Source organism: Mastigoproctus giganteus, chromosome 10 (genome assembly GCF_048544385.1).
Source record: "Mastigoproctus giganteus isolate SK-2022 chromosome 10, ASM4854438v1, whole genome shotgun sequence".
Classification (NCBI taxonomy): Eukaryota; Metazoa; Arthropoda; class Arachnida; order Uropygi; family Thelyphonidae; genus Mastigoproctus; species Mastigoproctus giganteus.
In genome coordinates this window covers 132,360,401-132,378,791 of record NC_143584.1, presented here as the reverse complement: position 1 = coordinate 132,378,791, position 18,391 = coordinate 132,360,401, and the positions used below count along the sequence as shown (strand labels likewise).

Below are 18,391 nucleotides of genomic sequence, written 5' to 3'. Positions count from 1 at the left end.
GTTCAGATTACGAACCTAAGGGCGCATAAATTCAAATTGAGGAAAGATAGCTGTAGAATAGATGTGTGGAAATTTGCCTTTAGCCAGCGGCTGGTTAATTACTGGAACAAACTTTCATCTGTCGTTGAGGAAGTTGATAGGTTAAATAAATTTAAGATGGAACTGGGCAAAAATTTAGAGGGAAGCTTCTGCTCTTGCTTTCTTGCATCACATGCCACAATTACATACTTACTTTATTTTTTTACTTATTTAAATGCGAAAAACCTATACAAATCATCTTAAAATACTTAAAATCCTCTCATCAACAGCATGGGGAGGAGACAGATATTCCTTATTAAACCTATACAAAGCATTAATTAAATCAAAGTTGGACTTTGGTTGCCCAGTGTGCGAATTATCTGGAAAACAGCCCTGAAATGGCTGAACCCAGTTCATCACAATGCACTGCGTGTAGTTACTTGTGCATATTGTACCTCTCCCATATATCATCTCTATACCAAAGCCAATGGAACATCCCTAACACTTAGGCAACAACAACTGGCTTTGGATTATGCATTTAAAATAAAATCTATGCCTGGACACCCCATTTGGGAGTCGCTCTTTGATCCATGTTGCAGAAATATTTATCAGAATCATCAACAAGCAAATTGTCCCCTGGGGATCAGAATACAAGATTTTTAAGCAGTATGTATTAAGGTTATAGACAGTGTAGTACACTTGCCAGTTCACACCCTTCCACTTTGGGATTCGCATATCCCAATATGTGATTTCTCCGTTCAGAAATGGAATAAAAATGCAATACCTGCAACAGCCTTTCAACAGTTGCATGCAGCACACAGACTTCAATTTTCTGACTATATTCCAATATACATAGATGGCTCGAAACCAAAGGCAGCAGCAGCTGTTTTCCCAGATATTACATTAACACAACAACTATGGAAAGAGTGCAGTGTATACACGGCAGAATTGTATGCGCAAAAAATAGCCTTAACTCATATACAAAATAAGCATTACAAAAGAAGTGTAATATACACAGATTCCTAGAGTTTGTTACAAACCATGCAGAGCAGAGGTACACCCAATCCTCTGGCTCATACAACATATACTGACTGACTGCTCCATAAATGAATAGGAGATACATTTTTGGTGGATCCCAAGACATACAGTGATTGCTGGAAATGAAGCAGCAGACAGATCAGCAAAAGAAACCATACTGCAGACTGGAGAAGAGATCTGTCCCTTATTTTGATTACCAACCGTGATATGGCATACTTGCCTGATGCAATGGCAAGAAATTTAGCATCCACATACTGAAAACAAGCTGTACCAAATAAAGTGAAAAACTGAAAACTGGGTTTCTAGCACACGAATGTCAAGAAAAGAAGAAACAGTACTGGCCAGACTAAGAATCGAGCATACCCATCTTACGCATTCTTTCTTATTGCGAGCAGAAGAACCACCAAGATGCCAGACTTGTGAAGACTTGTGATAGTATCAAGACAGCAAAACATATATTAATAGACTGTCCTAAATATGCAAATTACACAAAGAAGCCTTCAAAAATGTTTATAGGACACATCACACGATTACCCTAGCAGATCTCTTGAATGATGACCTTACAGATGTTTTCACCTTCCTTAAAGATATTAATTTATATAGTCTCCTCAAAGAAAGTAAACACAAGCAACAGACTCACCAAATGAAGTATGAATCATACTAAAAGGAGCAACAGAAATTCAAAGTAAGTACCTCTGAAACATATCATACTGTATGATCTGGCATATTATGACCAACTTAGTCAATGCTGCCATTAAACCCCAACACAACCAACCAGGGCACCTCCATAGCCAGGTGGGCAGGAGCAGCAGTGCATAGCACATGCTTCTTGAATAGACCGGGGTTCGAGCCCGTGACCACCAAATACGGAGGATGCAGAAAGGTCAGGGAATGACACCGCATATCCCCGGAGCAATATGGCCTTAGTTGCTAATGCTCCTAAAAACCAAATAACAAACAAACAACCAACCAATCTTAGTTCTTATGTCACACCAAACTGACTCAACATTGCACTGTTCACCAATGTCCACTGGATGCACTTCCTTAGATTTTGTGTGTCTTAACTAACAGCATGATGCCACCTCCCTTCCTACCCTATCTATCCTTTATGTATATATTGTACTCCCCAAATTCCACTTTTGCATTCCTTATATCTGTGTAACACCACATCTCTGATATTCCAACAATAACTGCCTTTGATTCATCATTCATTAGGTGTACATGAATGTATACCTAGTATTGGTATACATTCATGTACACCAATACTAGGAGTTCTTTGTTGTTATTAAGTGTTCCATGATGACTCCCAGTAGTCCTGGAATTTCCCAGCACCTTGCTTTCCAGTCTACTGCTCATTCCAATAGAAGCAGTGCAAGAATCATATTTTTCATGTTTTCCCAATGTTTCGGTAAATATATATATATTTTTTTAATGAATCAACAATTTGTATGTAATTTGAAACCTTGAATACTTTAATACCTTTGCTCTTTTGACACATTCAACCTTTCTTTGCATGCCATTAAAAAAGATTTTATTAAATGAAATTAAGCATCTCTTAAAGATAAATAAATGTATTAAATTTACTGTTAACATACTGTCATATAAGCCAACAATGGAATTTATTGATGTCATGTTCGAACACACACACACACACACACACACCACAAAAAAATTCATTTCAACTGTACCAACTAGGAAAGAAGATAAACAATTGAATTATAGGGGGAGGGAGAAGCTGAAATGATTTGGAGTGCTGGAGCTGTTACAAAATGCATTGCATATCATAGCACGTGTAGTGCATTTTGTAACAGAGTGCTGACAGCAGGAAAGTGCTATAATTGTAAATGTTATAAGGGGAATTTACTGTATGCATTTTGAGAGCATAGGATATGGGTACTGTGATATGAGTACATAGGATATGTGGGCTGTGAAAAATGTAACAAAGCTTGACATCAAGTGTGGTGTTTTTTAAGTAAATCCAAAGGTTTCCTCTCCACTGTTATGATAAATATTGTTTCATGTCATCATGAATTTGAAGTGTTGTGCTAAAACATTTATGTAGTTGCTTGGCAAATATTCTTAATAAGGTATTCTTTTCATTCTTTAAATATTCTTTTTATAAATTCTTACCAAACCAATGTATACAATTAGGACTTGTAACTGTTTTTCTAGGTGCAGTGTTTAGTTATTTCCATTACATTCTTCAAGTCATATATTCATATTGAATACCTATTTTTAGATGGATCAGCTTTTGAAGGAAAAATTCATGTTAAAAGTTCAATTAGAGAGGAATTTGGATACGGCATTTTGTCATGATGGTAAGTTAGTTATAAATTATTGACTTTGCTTTGATTATTTTCTAGGAAATGGCCGAAAGATACTAAATTCTACAGGGGGAAAAAAAAGAAAAAAGATTTGTGTTATGTTTACAAAAAAGCAGTATAGTACAAACAACATTGCATACATGTCCAGAAATCTCATTTTAGGAAGGATGCAATTGAATTGGAATAAATTCAGAGAAAAGTATTGAGATGAGTTAGGTGCACGAAAGGGTTCTCTTACCAAAAAGGCTTGAGTTCTTTAAATTGCATCATTTGAAAAAGGCACCTGTGAGGGGACCTTATTGAAGGGTTTGAATGGGGTTTAGTAAACTAAGTGCTAATGGTACCATTTCTCTTTCTTGGACACACAAAATGAAACATAAATTGGGCAAAGGATAGTTGTTTGTGAAAATTTGTTTTTGGCAAGAGTAATTGATTGTTGAAACAAACTTCTGTCTGGTGTTGTGGGAGTTGTTAATTGGAATAAATCTAAGGAAGTATTAACAAGAACTTTAATCCTTTTCTATGTACCTCTTCATGTATAGTAACACATTTCTCCCATCTATGGATCAGTTGTTTAATGACTTGATCATAGAAATCAGCACTTTCTACCTGAAACTGCAATTCCAATTCATTGACAACTTCCTGAGACAAATCAATGTGGTGTCTACACAATGGTTTCTTCATTGTACACCCAGCGTTCATCACCAACCGATCAAAAAAGTTCTCAACATCGCATTACACAAATCCAACAGTTGGCAAGAATATTGCATTTGACATTGCTTCTGCAAACGTGTCAACAATTTTGGAACCCGTCATGCAGAGACCTTAGACATGTGAGATGGTCATGTAAAATAATAATAATAAACTTCTTTATTGCAGCTAAGTACAGAACATGTACTAGAAACAATAATTCTCATCAAGGCAACATGGCCAGGAGTTTTACATTATATATGTGATTAAATTGGTAAAAATAACAGTTACATGAGAAATTATGAGTTACATAAAAAAAAAATATATGTAAAAATGAAATTATAATAAATAGGGAAAGAGAACTGAACATCGTAACACAATTTGGAAGAATTTATACCAGTTCAACAGATGCGATCCACTCGAGGAGAATGCGATGGTATTTGTTGTCGGTAGCCATTTTCTGCAGGGTAACTCCAAGACGGAGCAGTGCCTGAATTTTGGGGAGTGCCTGGGCAGGTAGGAAATGATTACACAGTTTCAACCGGTTGTATTTGAGGATATTAGTGTGGGGTCTTACCTCAAGGATGGCAGAGGATTGTGCCACTGACAGAAATCCCAGATGTTTGGGGAATTTATCACTCCTGTGTCATTTTTACTGTAGTCATTAAATGCCTACTGTCAATTAACCTCAGGAGCCTGGGTACATTTAGCTGCTCAGCCATGTCAGTTGTTCTCATTAGAGGGAGTCGGCAATGCTTATTTGTGGCCCATTTCAGGGTCCAGTATTCACACGAGAACACCGGTTTTTGAAGTGGGGTGACGCAACTGCCCAAATTTCAGCAGCGTTTAAAATAACTGGATAAACAGTGGTTTGAAGATATCTCGTAGTGGTTGCGGCATCGTTGAAATGAAGTAAGTGTTGCTTCGCTCTCCAGCTTAGGGTATTAAATTGCTTCTCGAGGTATTCTGTGTGAACCTTAAATTTCAAAATAGACACTGAGCTTCGGATCAAAATAGACACTGAGGTCCTTATGGCAGGTAGCCACTGGGATGAGAGTACCCAAAATTATGGTTGAATTACTGTTGGTTGCTGTTTCCATGAGTAAATCATTATTGCAGATTTTGAAGGGTTAAGGTTTAACACAATCATCAAGTAAGTTGAAAGAGCAGTCAAGTTCTCTGTGATTGAAGACGTAATTGCCATTGGGTTTGCAGACCACCGTCTGCAAACCCAATGGCAATTACGTCTTCAATCACGTCTACAGGTTAAGGTAAGAAACTTTATATCGTTGGCATATATTAGAGCATCATCATCATGGGGATGCCTGAAAGGAATTAGAATGGCTGAGAAAAGAAGACCAGACAGGACTCCACCTTGTGGGACTCCTGCATTGATTTTTCTTGTAAAGTGGGGCTTCTTCATTGTGAGGTGGACACTTCTATTCCTCAATAAGGCAGTAAGAAATCTAGTAGGTCTCCATTAATCCTGAAGAAGGATTGCAGAAGACTGAGAAGGGCTCTAACGTCTAGGCTGTCAAAAGCAGCTTCAATATCGGTGTACACAATAACTAATTCAGATTTAGTTTCGAAGGCTTTGAAGACTTGATGTCTGTGCAGCCATGAGGTTTGTTATGGTGGATCTATTTCCGACTGCGAAATGGAACTGTTTCGGTTTCTTTGGCATCAGCTGTTTGTTTAATGCTGGAAGGAGTACCTTTTCAAGCTGCTGTGGGCAGACCCATAACTAATTCCCATTGCATTTGCGATGGAATGAATTGTCACACATCTGGCACTCAGAACCAGCTGCTCAACCTTTGCAGCCATCTCATTGTCTCAGGATATTGATTGCCTTCCTTCTCTTGGTGGTACCTCCGTAGCCAGGTGGGAAGGAGCAGCAGTGCATAGCACATGCTTCTTGATTAGACCGGGGTTTGAGCCCATTAGCACCAAATACAGAGGATGCAGAAAGGTCAGGGAATGACCACCGCATATTCCGGAGCAATATGGCCTTAGTTGCTAATGCTCCTAAAAACTAAATAACAAACAAACAAACTTCTCTTGGCTCTTCAAATACACTTGTATGACTGCACTGGAACTCCCATTTCCACTTTTTTACAGTGTCATAGTATGGACAGTTCTGCCTATACACAGCTTTCATTTTTTCATCAATTTCCTGAGCTTTCTTAGCCTGCAAATGCAGGAACTTGACCACTGCTCGAGAGTTCACTTTGTCAACCCTAGCATCCTTCCTCAGATTCTGGGCTCCACCTCTGGTGTACAATCACCTATGGGAATGAAATTTCACATGTTAGTTATTGAATATGTAGACAACTTATATTAAAAACAGCATCTTCCTACTGATGTTTTTATCTAGGTCAGTGTACAAACTTTAGTATACCCCTTCGTGTAAGCTTTGTTCATTGCATCTTGTCACTACTAATAGTCACTGCTAATACTAATTTGGGATATTTCAGTGCAGTAATTAAATTATATCAAATCAGATTTCACATGCATTACCTGCATTCAATGATCAACATTGAATGCAGGTGATGCATGTGAAGGTGCCTCCGTAGCCAGGTGGGAAGGAGCACGCAGTGCGTAGCACATGCTTCTTGATTAGACGGGGGCAAGGAAGCCTATGCTGCACCAGCCAAAAAAAGAAAGAAAAATGAATAAAATAATAATAATAATAAGAAGAAAAAAAAAGTTAATAAAAGAAAAGGAAATAGACAACCTATGTGTTTCCCCTCATTCCATAGGTAACTATCCAGCTGACTTTTGAATTTCCCCAAACTGTCAGCCTCTACCATCCATGTTTGACGCATTATGGCCATTGCTGCCCTTGCACCGTCAAGTCTAAAAAAACCGACCTACTATGCTGGTAGTAGGTTGGGTTTCCCAGTAAAACTATCTCTTTTAAATGCAACTTGTAAATTGAGAATGAATTCAACAAATTTCCTTACCCTTCATTAAAACTGTATGCACTGAAAGGGCAAAATTCATTGGGTTCCTTGGCAAAGTGATGCTGCCACCCCCTCTCACTCATGGATGGACTCACCGTTTTTTTTACTGAGTAAACATGCCTTTCCCAATATCTACTTACTGGTCACCCTCAAATGCCTAGGATGTCAATAAATCATTTTGATGCATATCATTCACTGAAGTTATATATTTTCACCTTATTACAGACTGTGTATATATTGGCAGGTATATAGGTATATTGCGTTCACATAGATGGTAATTCGATGTAAATATTGATAAACATTATGAGTTAATTGACTTTGTAAGAGGGATGATAGTGGGTGCCCGATGCATGGGTCACTCTATTGCGGAGGTACAGAAATTGCACTATCAGCGATTGACAGTATCAAGCGTGTATCGCGAATATGGCATTTCCGGAATAACATCTCATCGTGGCCATCGATATCTTTCTCGAATTGTTTCAGCCAACTGGAGACTGACAGTAGTACAAATCACCATCAACTACAAGGAGGTGCCAGAAACGTCTCCACCATGACTATCAGGGAATCATTAAACACAATTGGTTTGGGAGCCGCTGACCCACCAAAGTCCCATTGCTAACACCATGACACAGGACTCTACACTTGGGTGAAAGAACATCAGCACTGAACCTTGATTGTAGATGGGGCTCCTGGTCCAGTGTGTCCCATTTTCAGTTATTTCCATCGGATGGGAGGGTGCATATCTGACAGAAACCACACAAAGCTATGCACCCGTCATGTCAACAAGGAACTGTTCAGGCAGGTGGATGGTCAGTAATGGTCTGGGGCTTGTTCAACTGGCACACGTTGGGACCTCAGGTATGTCTAGATGCATCTCTGAATTGTCCGGGTTATGTGTCCATCCTTGCAGACCATTGCATCTCTTTATGATCATCGCCATAGGGCAATGGACATTTCCAGCAGGACAATATATCTCCCCACAGAGCCATGGTGACTAGAATATGGTTCAAAGAGCATTCCTCAGATTTTACCACCGTGGAATGGCCTCCCCGTTCACCAGACACAAACCCTGTGGCGCATTTTTGGGATGCTGTGGAAAGGTCCGTTCGAGCTTTGAATCCACCACTCAGGAATGTGACAGAATTATGGACAGCAGTGCTGCAAGCATGGATGGCAATACCTGTGGAATGCTTTCATGAACTAGTGGGCTCAATGGCTTGCCGTGTGGCTTCCCTTATCTAGACAAAAGGTGGGCCTACCAATTACTAGGTAGGTATCCCATGATTTCTGTCTACTCTATACATCATCATTACAAATCACTCATATGGATTGATGCCTTATCGCAGCAGGAGTATTTCTGTGTGTCAATGAAGCTGACAACTATAACATTGGTAGCATATACTCTTAGCAGGGTAACCCATGGTGGGCAGATCAAAACTAAGACTCGAGACTAAATTGATCCAAATTCTGCTAACCTGCACTGGACCAGCAGGGCAGTTTATGGTGCATTCCCTCAATCTTCTTCACAACAAAATAAATTACTCTCATTCCCTGGAGGCCTGCAAGCTGCTACCTATGGCAGTGGGAAGACCAGCTCAATTGCGGAGGATGCTAAGAATCACTGTGTTCGATCAGGCTGCCTTTGGACTTTACACATTGGAATGGTTAACTTTCAGTCTATGAGTATAGACTGATGCCTAGAAGAAATATTACAAGACCAATGTCCCAATTGAAAAATATCAATTGGGACATCGGTGTATGTGAGATTCAAAGAAAAGGCAAAAATTTGGTGAAACTACAACATGGACATTGCACTGCAAAGGAACAAATAATGGACAGTGTGGTGGAATTGGGTGTATAGGTACACAGTATCAAGATTTCTGATCAACAAAAGACTAACTAGATTCAATCATAAAAATAGAAAGTATTACCGAAAATATTGCTTGCTGTGCTATAAAGCTAAATAGTTCGTTATTCTCTTCAAATTTTTCAAGCTTATGCTTCTGCAAGTAGCCATAATGATGATGAAATTGATGAAATTTATGAAGCTGTATTGTGCCTTTACAAACAGGACGACTACCACTATAAAATTGTACTGAGAGATTTTAGTGCTAGAATCAGTAAGATCCAAAATGGGGGAAGATTTGTCAGCCCATATGGAACTGGAAAAGGGAATCATAGAGGCAGTCTATTATTTGAATTTGCAGAGGAACAAAATAGATTTGTTCATTGTGAACTCATTCTTCATGAAAAAGACCATTGCAAGTGGATGTGGAATGTGGCCCTCTAGGAAATACTAGTGAAATTGACTTCACACTGATGAACAATAAAATGATATTTACTGATTGCTCAGTCATGAACCATTTTAAGGTTGGAAGCGACCATCAGTTAATGAGAGTAAAAATCAAAATTGACTGCAAGAAAGAACAAAAGAAATTGGTCAAGTTAACTAAAGTGAAGAAGATTGACACTAACCAACTATTGAAAAATCAGCAAAACTTTGAACTAGAACTGCCCAATTACTTTTGTATGCTGAAAGATCTTCCAGACACAGATATTTTAACTGATAATGACAAAGTCATTGAGACTATTGTAGACATTGCCTATGCCCTTGCTGCACCTACTGGAAAACAAGAAAAATCATCCAGAATATCAAAAGAAACAAATACCATGATGAAAAAAGCAATGAGAAATGAAGTAAAATGGCAACATAATAAACAAAATAAAATATGTAGAAATATACAAGGCCATAAGAAAGTGTGTAAAAGAAATGCATAAATTCCCATTGATCTCATCAGAAGGACACTAGAAGAAAATTAAGGGCTAGAGAAAGCAAAACAAAACTGGTTATACAGAAGAACAAAATATTTGCTTTGAAGCTTGAGGATGGTGCAACAACAAAAAAAAAATCAATAAATAGTAAAACACGTGGAAGAATTTTATGGAAATCTTTATAAGGATAAATGACAAAACCTGAATCCAAACAGCAGATGCAAAAGGTGTACCAGAAATTTTGGTTGAAGTTGAAGATGCTTTAAAATCAATGAAAAAGTGGCAAAGCATTGGGACCCGATAAAGTCACTGTTGAGATGTTGAAAGCTGGAGGCCATTACTCTAGCTAAACTGTTTTCAAAATGCCTTCTACTTAACAGAATTACCTGTAGCATGGAAAAATGCAGAAGTCATCCTACTGACTAGTGAGTCTATTGCCAGTAGTCTATTGTCTGCAAGGTTTTCACAAAGATACTTTCCAGAAGAATAGGCACAATACTTGAAGTGGCAAAAGGATTCCAAAAGTTTGAACAGGTTTCAGAAGTGGCTTCAGTAAAATAATCACATCCAAACACTGTAGCAAATTACAGCACAGCACAATGAATGCAATCTTCCATTATGCATAGCCTTCAACAACTATGAGAAAGCATTCGACTCAGTCACAAAACAATCAATGCCCTAATCAACCAAGGTGTACACAGAGCTTATTCATTTTCCCATGAATATATGAACATGTGACTGCATCAATAAGAATCTTCAGATCAACATAGAAAATGGCATCCAACAAGGGGAAACAATCTCTCCAAAACTATTTTTTTCCTGTTTAAAAGAAATTTTTTTGCAAGCTAAATTGGTATAATAAAGAACTCAAGATAAACAGAGATTACTTGAATCACTTATGATTCACGGATGATATTGTTCTTTTTGCTAATCATTCAGAAGAATTGCAGCAAAACATTGAAGGACTGCAGCAAGAAGTTCATGCATGAAAGCAAGAAGTTCAGTTTGAAGTTGAATATCAATAAAACACAGGTTATGTTCAACAAATTAACCAGACCAAAGAAAATCATGGCTGATGGACAAGAAGTAGAAAGGTATGTTTACCTTGGACAAGACTACAGATGGAAACAACATGATGGAAATTGAACAGTATAAAATTGGGATGGCAAGCATTTGGAAAGGTTAATATAATCTTCAAGAGAAACTTGCCACTCTCTCTCTCAGATAAAAAAAAAAATTTTGGTCAATATATCCTCCCCGTACATGTGTTTCTGGAACATGGACATTGAATGCCAAAGCTTTACAAAAATGGAGAGTCGCACAGAAAGGTACGGAGCACTAAATTTTGAACATTATAAAAAGAGACCAAAAAATTTGTGCATGGATTTGCCAACAAACCAGAGTCTGTGACATCACTGAAAGAACAAAGTGCTTAAAATGGAAATGGGTAGGTCACATTCTATTTTAAGAACTGACAAGAACTGGTATCAAGAACTGACAATAGATGGACCAAATGAATTTTGGCATGGATACCACTTGCCTCTAAATGCCCAAGAAAATGATCAAATATGAGATGGATTGGTGAAATTGTGAAAATTTTCTGGTGTAAAATGTCAACAGAAACACAAGACTGCAGTTGCTGTAAACATGTTGAGGAGGCCTTCATCCTGCAGTGGATTGACAATGGCTGAAGACTATAATAAGGCAGATACTTCTGGCAGCTGGTACTTCTACACCTCAGTCATTTTCCCAAAATAAAAAGAATGCCAAACACTGGTGGAATGAGGCAGGCAGTGAGGGGGGGAAGCTATTTTATAAATGTTCTACCACTACCAATATTATAATATACAAGAAATTAGGAGATAGAGCATGTTATATAAGGAAACAGGCTAAATGACAAAAGTGTGCCGCCATGGTTAATTTAAGATTCAGATCATTGAGTAATCTTGAAGAAAATAATATAGCTCAGTAGAAAGTCCCCTTCAATCACTGTCCCATTCTTAAATTGGAATGGGAAATAAATGTCTTTTTCCATGTAATTGCAAATACCTTGGGAGAAACTTTCTCACAGATATCTGCAAAAAAAAAGTGCATATGACCAATCCTTTCAAATGATTAAATCAAATAGCTGAACATATAAGGTAAACTTTAATACACAATTACATCTTTCTTACAATCAGCCTCTTATGATGTCTGAGTTAAAAGAATCTATTAATAGACAATAGAACAGCTCTGATGGGACCCACATCAAAATAGATTGATCAGTCTCACAATTCTAGTTAATATTCTATAATTGAATATTCACTGAAAACATCTATCCAGCTCCTGGTGCCAGAACTATCCCTGTCTTTTACCAAAACCCTGGAATAATCATTCTAATCAAAAAAATTATAACCCAGTTTCCCTCAACAGTTCCAAAGGGGAAATCTTAGGAAGAATGATAGATAATTGACTCATATGGTATTTAGAATCTTATGGTTTTCATGAAATAATCCTTTGACCTTATGATTAAGTAGCATGAAATATACATAATACATTTGTTTTCTTATATACATAATACATTAAAACATCTGGTTTTGGTTTCCATAGATATAGAGAAAGCTTTTATTACCACTTGGCACACTGGTATCCTTCACAAACTATATATTATTTTGGAATACATGCAGTCTTCCATGTCTAATCCAAAAAAAAAAAATCTCCAGCCTATAGACAGAAAAAGGAAAGTAGCAAAACTTTGTTACTTGTGTAAATGCTTGGAAGAAGGGGATGAATCACATTGGTGAGCTAATTATGAATGGTTTCTCTGTTTATGATCCTGCTCAGAATACTGACACATTGAATGGGCTCTAATGAGACTTGTGGCAGAGAAGAAAAATGCATGGGATACATGCATGATTCAAACTAAAATAAGCAAAAAAGTCCCAGTGAACATCAGGCTGCAAATGAACCGTTTTCGAGATAATGCACATTTTCTGTTAAGATCCACCACTGACTATGGGAGCATTAGTTTTGCAAAAAGCTGTGAATCCTTTGCTAAGGGTGGTTTTATTAAACATAAGATAATGCATTTTTAATTTTTGATTTTAACACCACAGAATTTTACAGATGTTACAGATTTTACAGGATTTTATAAAAGGGGTTCAAAATGCAGGTTATCCTCTGTCATTCCTGGGTTTCTAATTTGCTGAAAGGCTCCTTCAACCTAACATTGCAATTCCTGCGTTAATGTCAGACGTGTACACCAAGCTTTTTACATGACCTCAGATACAAAAATCCATAGGATTTAAGTCTGGTGATCTGGGAGGCCACATTACAAGCCCACCTCTACATATCCACTGTTGACCATACCTTCTAGTTAGATACCGAGTCACAACTTGAGAAAAATGTGCCGGTGCACCATCATGCATAAACCACATGTTCTGGCATTGCTGAAGTGGAACGTTATTGTCATCAATGAGGTCTGGAAGAACATTCTGCAGGAACCGAAGGTACAGCTCTCCCGTTTGGCAGAAAGCGTGTTCCAATGAGACGATCTTCTAGTAGTCCTGCCGAACATTCAACGAGAAACATTGCTGATGTCGTGACTCGTGAATTGCGTTAGGATTTTCATCAGACCAAACGTGACAGTTATGCAAATTAAAAATACCATCATGAGTAAACCCAGCTTCGTCAGTGAACAAAATATTGTTTAAAAATTGGTGATTCAGGACACACTGTAGTTACATCCGCTGGCAGAAGTTCACTCTGGGAGGGTAGTCTGTATTTCTGAGACTTTGTACATGCTGGATATGGTAGAGATACAGTAATTGACAATGTAAAATTCGCCACACTGCTATGACTCTGTACATGCCCTTGCAGAGCAACCCTCCTTGTTAAAATTCCTGGATTTTTCTTATCTTTGGGGTCAGTCCCAAAGAGTGCAATTTAGTCTTAAGGGATCCATAACCTGTTGATAGAAATGTGGTATAAAGTCCTGGAGCATACTGCTTAGGTGGTTTTGGGCTAACCATAGCCACCTGTGGAAAAAACGGTTTGGTAGTATAACCTTTGGTCTCTTGCTCCCATTCAGTTTGCATATCTGATGTAGTCGTGTGGCAATTTGTCGTTTCTATGCCTTAATGTCATTGGCAAGGTTTGGGGTTATACCTAGGAAACCCATGGTGATTCCTTTTTTTAAGTCTATAATATAGCTCTTTTTTTTTTGCAATTTCAAGGTGCACTGGTAGGGTACCAGCCAAAACTTGCAGGGCCTGGTTACTAGCTGTACAGCATGCTCTAGTTATTGTTAATAAGATTGTTTCTTTGAATGCTATTTAATTTTGCTCTGTTTCTGACTATGGCTGTGCGATAGAATCATATGACAGCACCATAGATGCCAGGTAAAAACACTGCTCTATAAATGAGTGTGAGGGTTGTACCCTTGAGACCCCAATCGGCTCAGCTGATTCTGGAAATCATTCTGGCATAGTTTTGGACTTTTTTGGCCAAGTATGACAGGTGTGGATAGAATGTTAATTTGGAGTCTAGAATTATGCCTAAGTTTCAATCCTTGGACCATGTGAATTGAGGTATCACCTATTTTTATCAATAGAAATGTGGCTGTGATGTCTTATATTCAGATTTCCTTTCAGTAAGATGCATTTAGTTTTTTATTCCGAAATTTTGAGCATGTGGGTTAGTGTCCATTCCTGCAGTTGTTTGCTCTTTCTTCCACCACTCTTCTGGTGTTACCTTTTTCCAATAAGACAAGGTCATCAGCAAAGGCGACCCTGTCTGTAGGGCCTAAATCTTTTGTCAGAAATTCCAAGCACAGTGGTCCAAAAGAATGGACCTAGTACTGAACCCTGTGGGCAATCTTTTGTAACTGGGTGTTTTATTTCTTGGAACTGTGTGTGTACTGCTACATGTGTGTTATCAAGATAGGTGTTTATACATTGATATAGATTTTGTGGTACATTTGTCTGGCAGAGTCTTCTGAGGATACTTGTCCACCAGAGGGTGTCAAATGCACCATTGAAGTCAATAAATATTGCCAGCATGTACTTTTGATCACTATTATTTACCGTTGTTAGGATATAGTGCATAGCATCCTCAGTTGAGGATCCTTGCTTGAAACCAAATTGCTGTACAGAATTTAGGTTGCCTTCAATATAATATAAATTAAGTCTGTAGAGGAGTAGGCATTCCATTATTTTTTCTAGAACAGGCAACAAAGCTATAGGTCTGTATGATTTAGGTTCAGTAAGAGTTTTTCCCAGATTCTTTAAGATTAATCTAATTATGGCCAGTTTCCATGCTTGTGGGAATGAACCCTCAACCAAAGTGATTAAATAAGTTCAGTAGAGTATCAGGAGAAATTTCTGCTAACTTTTTAATGGTTCCTATTTCAATTAAGTCAGGTCCAGAGCAGTTATTGTTTTTGGCTTTTAAGAGTTCTGCTTGAAGTTCTTCCATGGTGAAGGGTGGTTCTATTGACATATTGCTATAATTTATGTTGCTGGCAATTATGTCACTCTGAGCTTTTGTTAACCCCTGGTTCTCAGACTGGAATAAATGATCTAATATATTATTTGCGGAGTCTGCCTAAGTGTGAGTTTTGGTTCCATCCACCTTAATTGTAGAGTTCACCACAACAAACTGCCACTCTTGGCAGTTTGTTGGTGACAATCCTGTAGACTGCACCCCAAGGGTTGGCTCCAATTTGTACAGTAGTCACAGTATTAGCACAGTATTTGTACTAATATTAATTATATCCCTCTGGAATTTTAAAATTTCATATTTATATATTCACCTCTCCTTTTAGGTAAATTGCTATTTAATGATGGTTTAAGAATAAGACAGTTTGTTTTGATGATTCACAATATGAAATATTATATAATGATTTTATTTTTGCAAACTTCAGTTTGACTCAGTTGGAATAGCCTGTATCTGTAAGTTTTTTTTGAATATTCAGAAAAATAGTACCTAAAATTTTTTTTTTAGATGTGTGAAATTATGCACAATACTTTCATAAAGAGGTAACAGTTTGGTACATAAACATGTATCACATTTGCATTAAGAGTATTAAGGTTCTGGTTTGTGTGTGGGGTGCTGAATAGGTACACCTTTGAGTCTTTTAAACAGACATATGTGCTGCCGTGTTACTGGCCGATTTGAAACCACAGGAGTCCCATGGTTTCAAAACGTCCTGTAAAGCATGGTAAGGTGTGCACTGAGACAACATTATCCACTAGTAGTATTTGGTGATGTTGGATTTGGCTATTGTGTGGAGCAGTCCAATTCAGAATTTTGTCATGAGTTGCTATTTTTGTTTTTTATGTTTTGTCTGTGTCTCTGGGAACCAATTGTTCGAGCACTGATTTAGACATAGAGATTTTTTTTTTTACCCATATGATGCAGAACAGTGTTGACAATGTAGCAAATGCTCTGTTTTCTGGTAGAGCTTTTTTAGATGTGTGAAGATAGGTAAATAAGGTAAGCCACATCCTCCTCTTACTCATTTACTGTGCAAGCATAAAGGTACAAAAAACTGATACATGACACATTTCTCGGTTTTACTAGAATGGTTAAGTGGATGTGAAGTGTGATCAAGACATTTTTCATTGCCCTCCTTTAGTGTTCTCAAAAGAAAAAGTGTTTGGACTAAGAATGGTATTTCGATCTTAACCGTTGGTTACGTTTTCAAATTGAAAAAGTGATTATTTTATCAGTTTTATGTATGTATTTGATGGTTGTATTTAAAAATCATAACACGATACAGATAATTCGTGCCTCACTCTAATATTTTCACATGATATCCGGTTGTCATTGCAGAATGTAAAGATCTTTACTGTAAGTAATTAAAAAGACTGATGTGATAGTTATCCTTAAATTTTCACACATTGGTAAAAATGCTATCACATGTTGAAATCACTATCTGAATTTTGTAACAGATAACGGTAATACAGGCATGTGATGCAAGCAAGCATATCAGCTTATGTAGCATCAGCCAAAAAAAAAAAAAAAAATTCGCACAACCATTCCCTCTAAAAGTTTGTCCAGTTGCTCCTTGAATTTATTTAAGCTATCAACTTCCACAACGACAGATGGAAGTTTGTTCCAGCTAAAGGAAAATTTCTGCACATCTATTCTACAACTATCTTTCCTCAATTTGAATTTATGCCCCCTTAGGTTTGTATTCTCAGCAAGTGGTAGAATCCCATCAGAATCCAGCATGCTCAACCCATTCAAGGCCTCATACACCTCAATCAGATCACCTCACAGGTGCCTAGTCTCCAACCGCTGCAATTTGCAGAATATATGCCTCTCTTGGTAAGATGATCCCTTCATTCCCCTTACCAATCTTGTTGCCCTTCTCTGTACATGCTCAAGCAAATCTACATCCTTCCTAAAATGAGGGTTGCATAAAACTTTTTTTTCCCTCGTAAAAGCACTCCCAACCAAAATGGGCGTGCAATGCCACTGTGATATAACTATTTACAAAAATAATGCTATGCTGTCTGTGCTCTTTTTATGTGTATTTTATTCATGGCCTGGAGTTTAAATGCTATAAATTTTATATGGATTCATAATGGTATCTGAAAAAATAATTGCTTTAACTAATAGTTTTAAGGCATCTTAACTCTAAATTTGGTTTGTTTTGAAATGTTCATTATTTATATTTATTTCAATAAAAAATCTGTGTATTCTTTTGTGACCTTTTTCTAACTTTATTTATAGTTCCTGATATGACAATGGAAGGAATATTTTCATCTGTACATTTTACACTTAATTTGCAACAGTATAAGTTGATAAGGGGAATACTTGATTTTAATCTTGGCGAGTCCTTGTCAAAATCAGCAGAGACAGCCATTTTGGAACAGCCTGTATCTGTAAGTTTTTTTTTGAATATTCAGAAAAATAGTGCCTAAAATTTTTTTTTAGATGTGTGAAATTATGTACTAATAATTTTCTTTAAAAAGAAAACAAGAACAAAAGGACAAAATATCATGAAATCTAGTGGGTATCATATCATGATCAATTACCCTGCATTATTTTTTATTTCTTCAAGTGGTTACTTTAATAAAGAATGTGGATTAGCTTTTGTACTGGAATGCATCTTGCAAGAATGATATAATCTGATGTAATCACAAGAACCATAGTCCATTATTAACTCTAGCATTTGTTTATATGCTATAGTAAAACTGTAAACTCTTCTGGCTATGGCCAACATTCAAAGTATAAAAAGAAATACTTGTATATATTATTTTATTTATTAAATTAATAAATAAAAGTAACCAAACTAAGCGTCACTTAATACTGAATTTTTCTGTGTATAATCAAATTGTAACTTAAAATTTTGTTATTGTTTCTTCATAAATTCACATGAATTTTCATGAAGAAAAAAAAAAAAAGTTGACGAATTTTTTTTTTTTTTTAAATAGAAAATTACAAGTAATATTTCCACAACTAACATTAGTATTAAATTTTATCTCTCCACAGTGAGTTTTTTGCAGCTGATACGAAATAAGTAAGAAAGCCATCAAGAAAGAGCAGAAATCAACAAATGTGAATTGTTTAATGTTAAAATAGTGCAGTTATGATTTC

The 18,391-nt window shown here is 37.0% G+C and overlaps 1 protein-coding gene across 6 annotated transcripts in view; it reads left to right on the top strand.

The window, feature by feature from the left end:
• Nucleotides 1-18,391, top strand: part of LOC150079291 (intermembrane lipid transfer protein VPS13D-like) — a 1,618,665-nt gene that overhangs the window by 844,210 nt on the left and 756,064 nt on the right. For all 6 annotated transcript variants that reach the window (XM_090383928.1, XM_090383929.1, XM_090383926.1 and 3 more), the window contains 2 exons: nt 3,296-3,374; nt 17,525-17,676. In XM_090383928.1, coding sequence (XP_090240054.1) covers nt 3,296-3,374; nt 17,525-17,676 — 231 coding nt within the window. The remainder of the gene's footprint in view (nt 1-3,295; nt 3,375-17,524; nt 17,677-18,391) is intronic.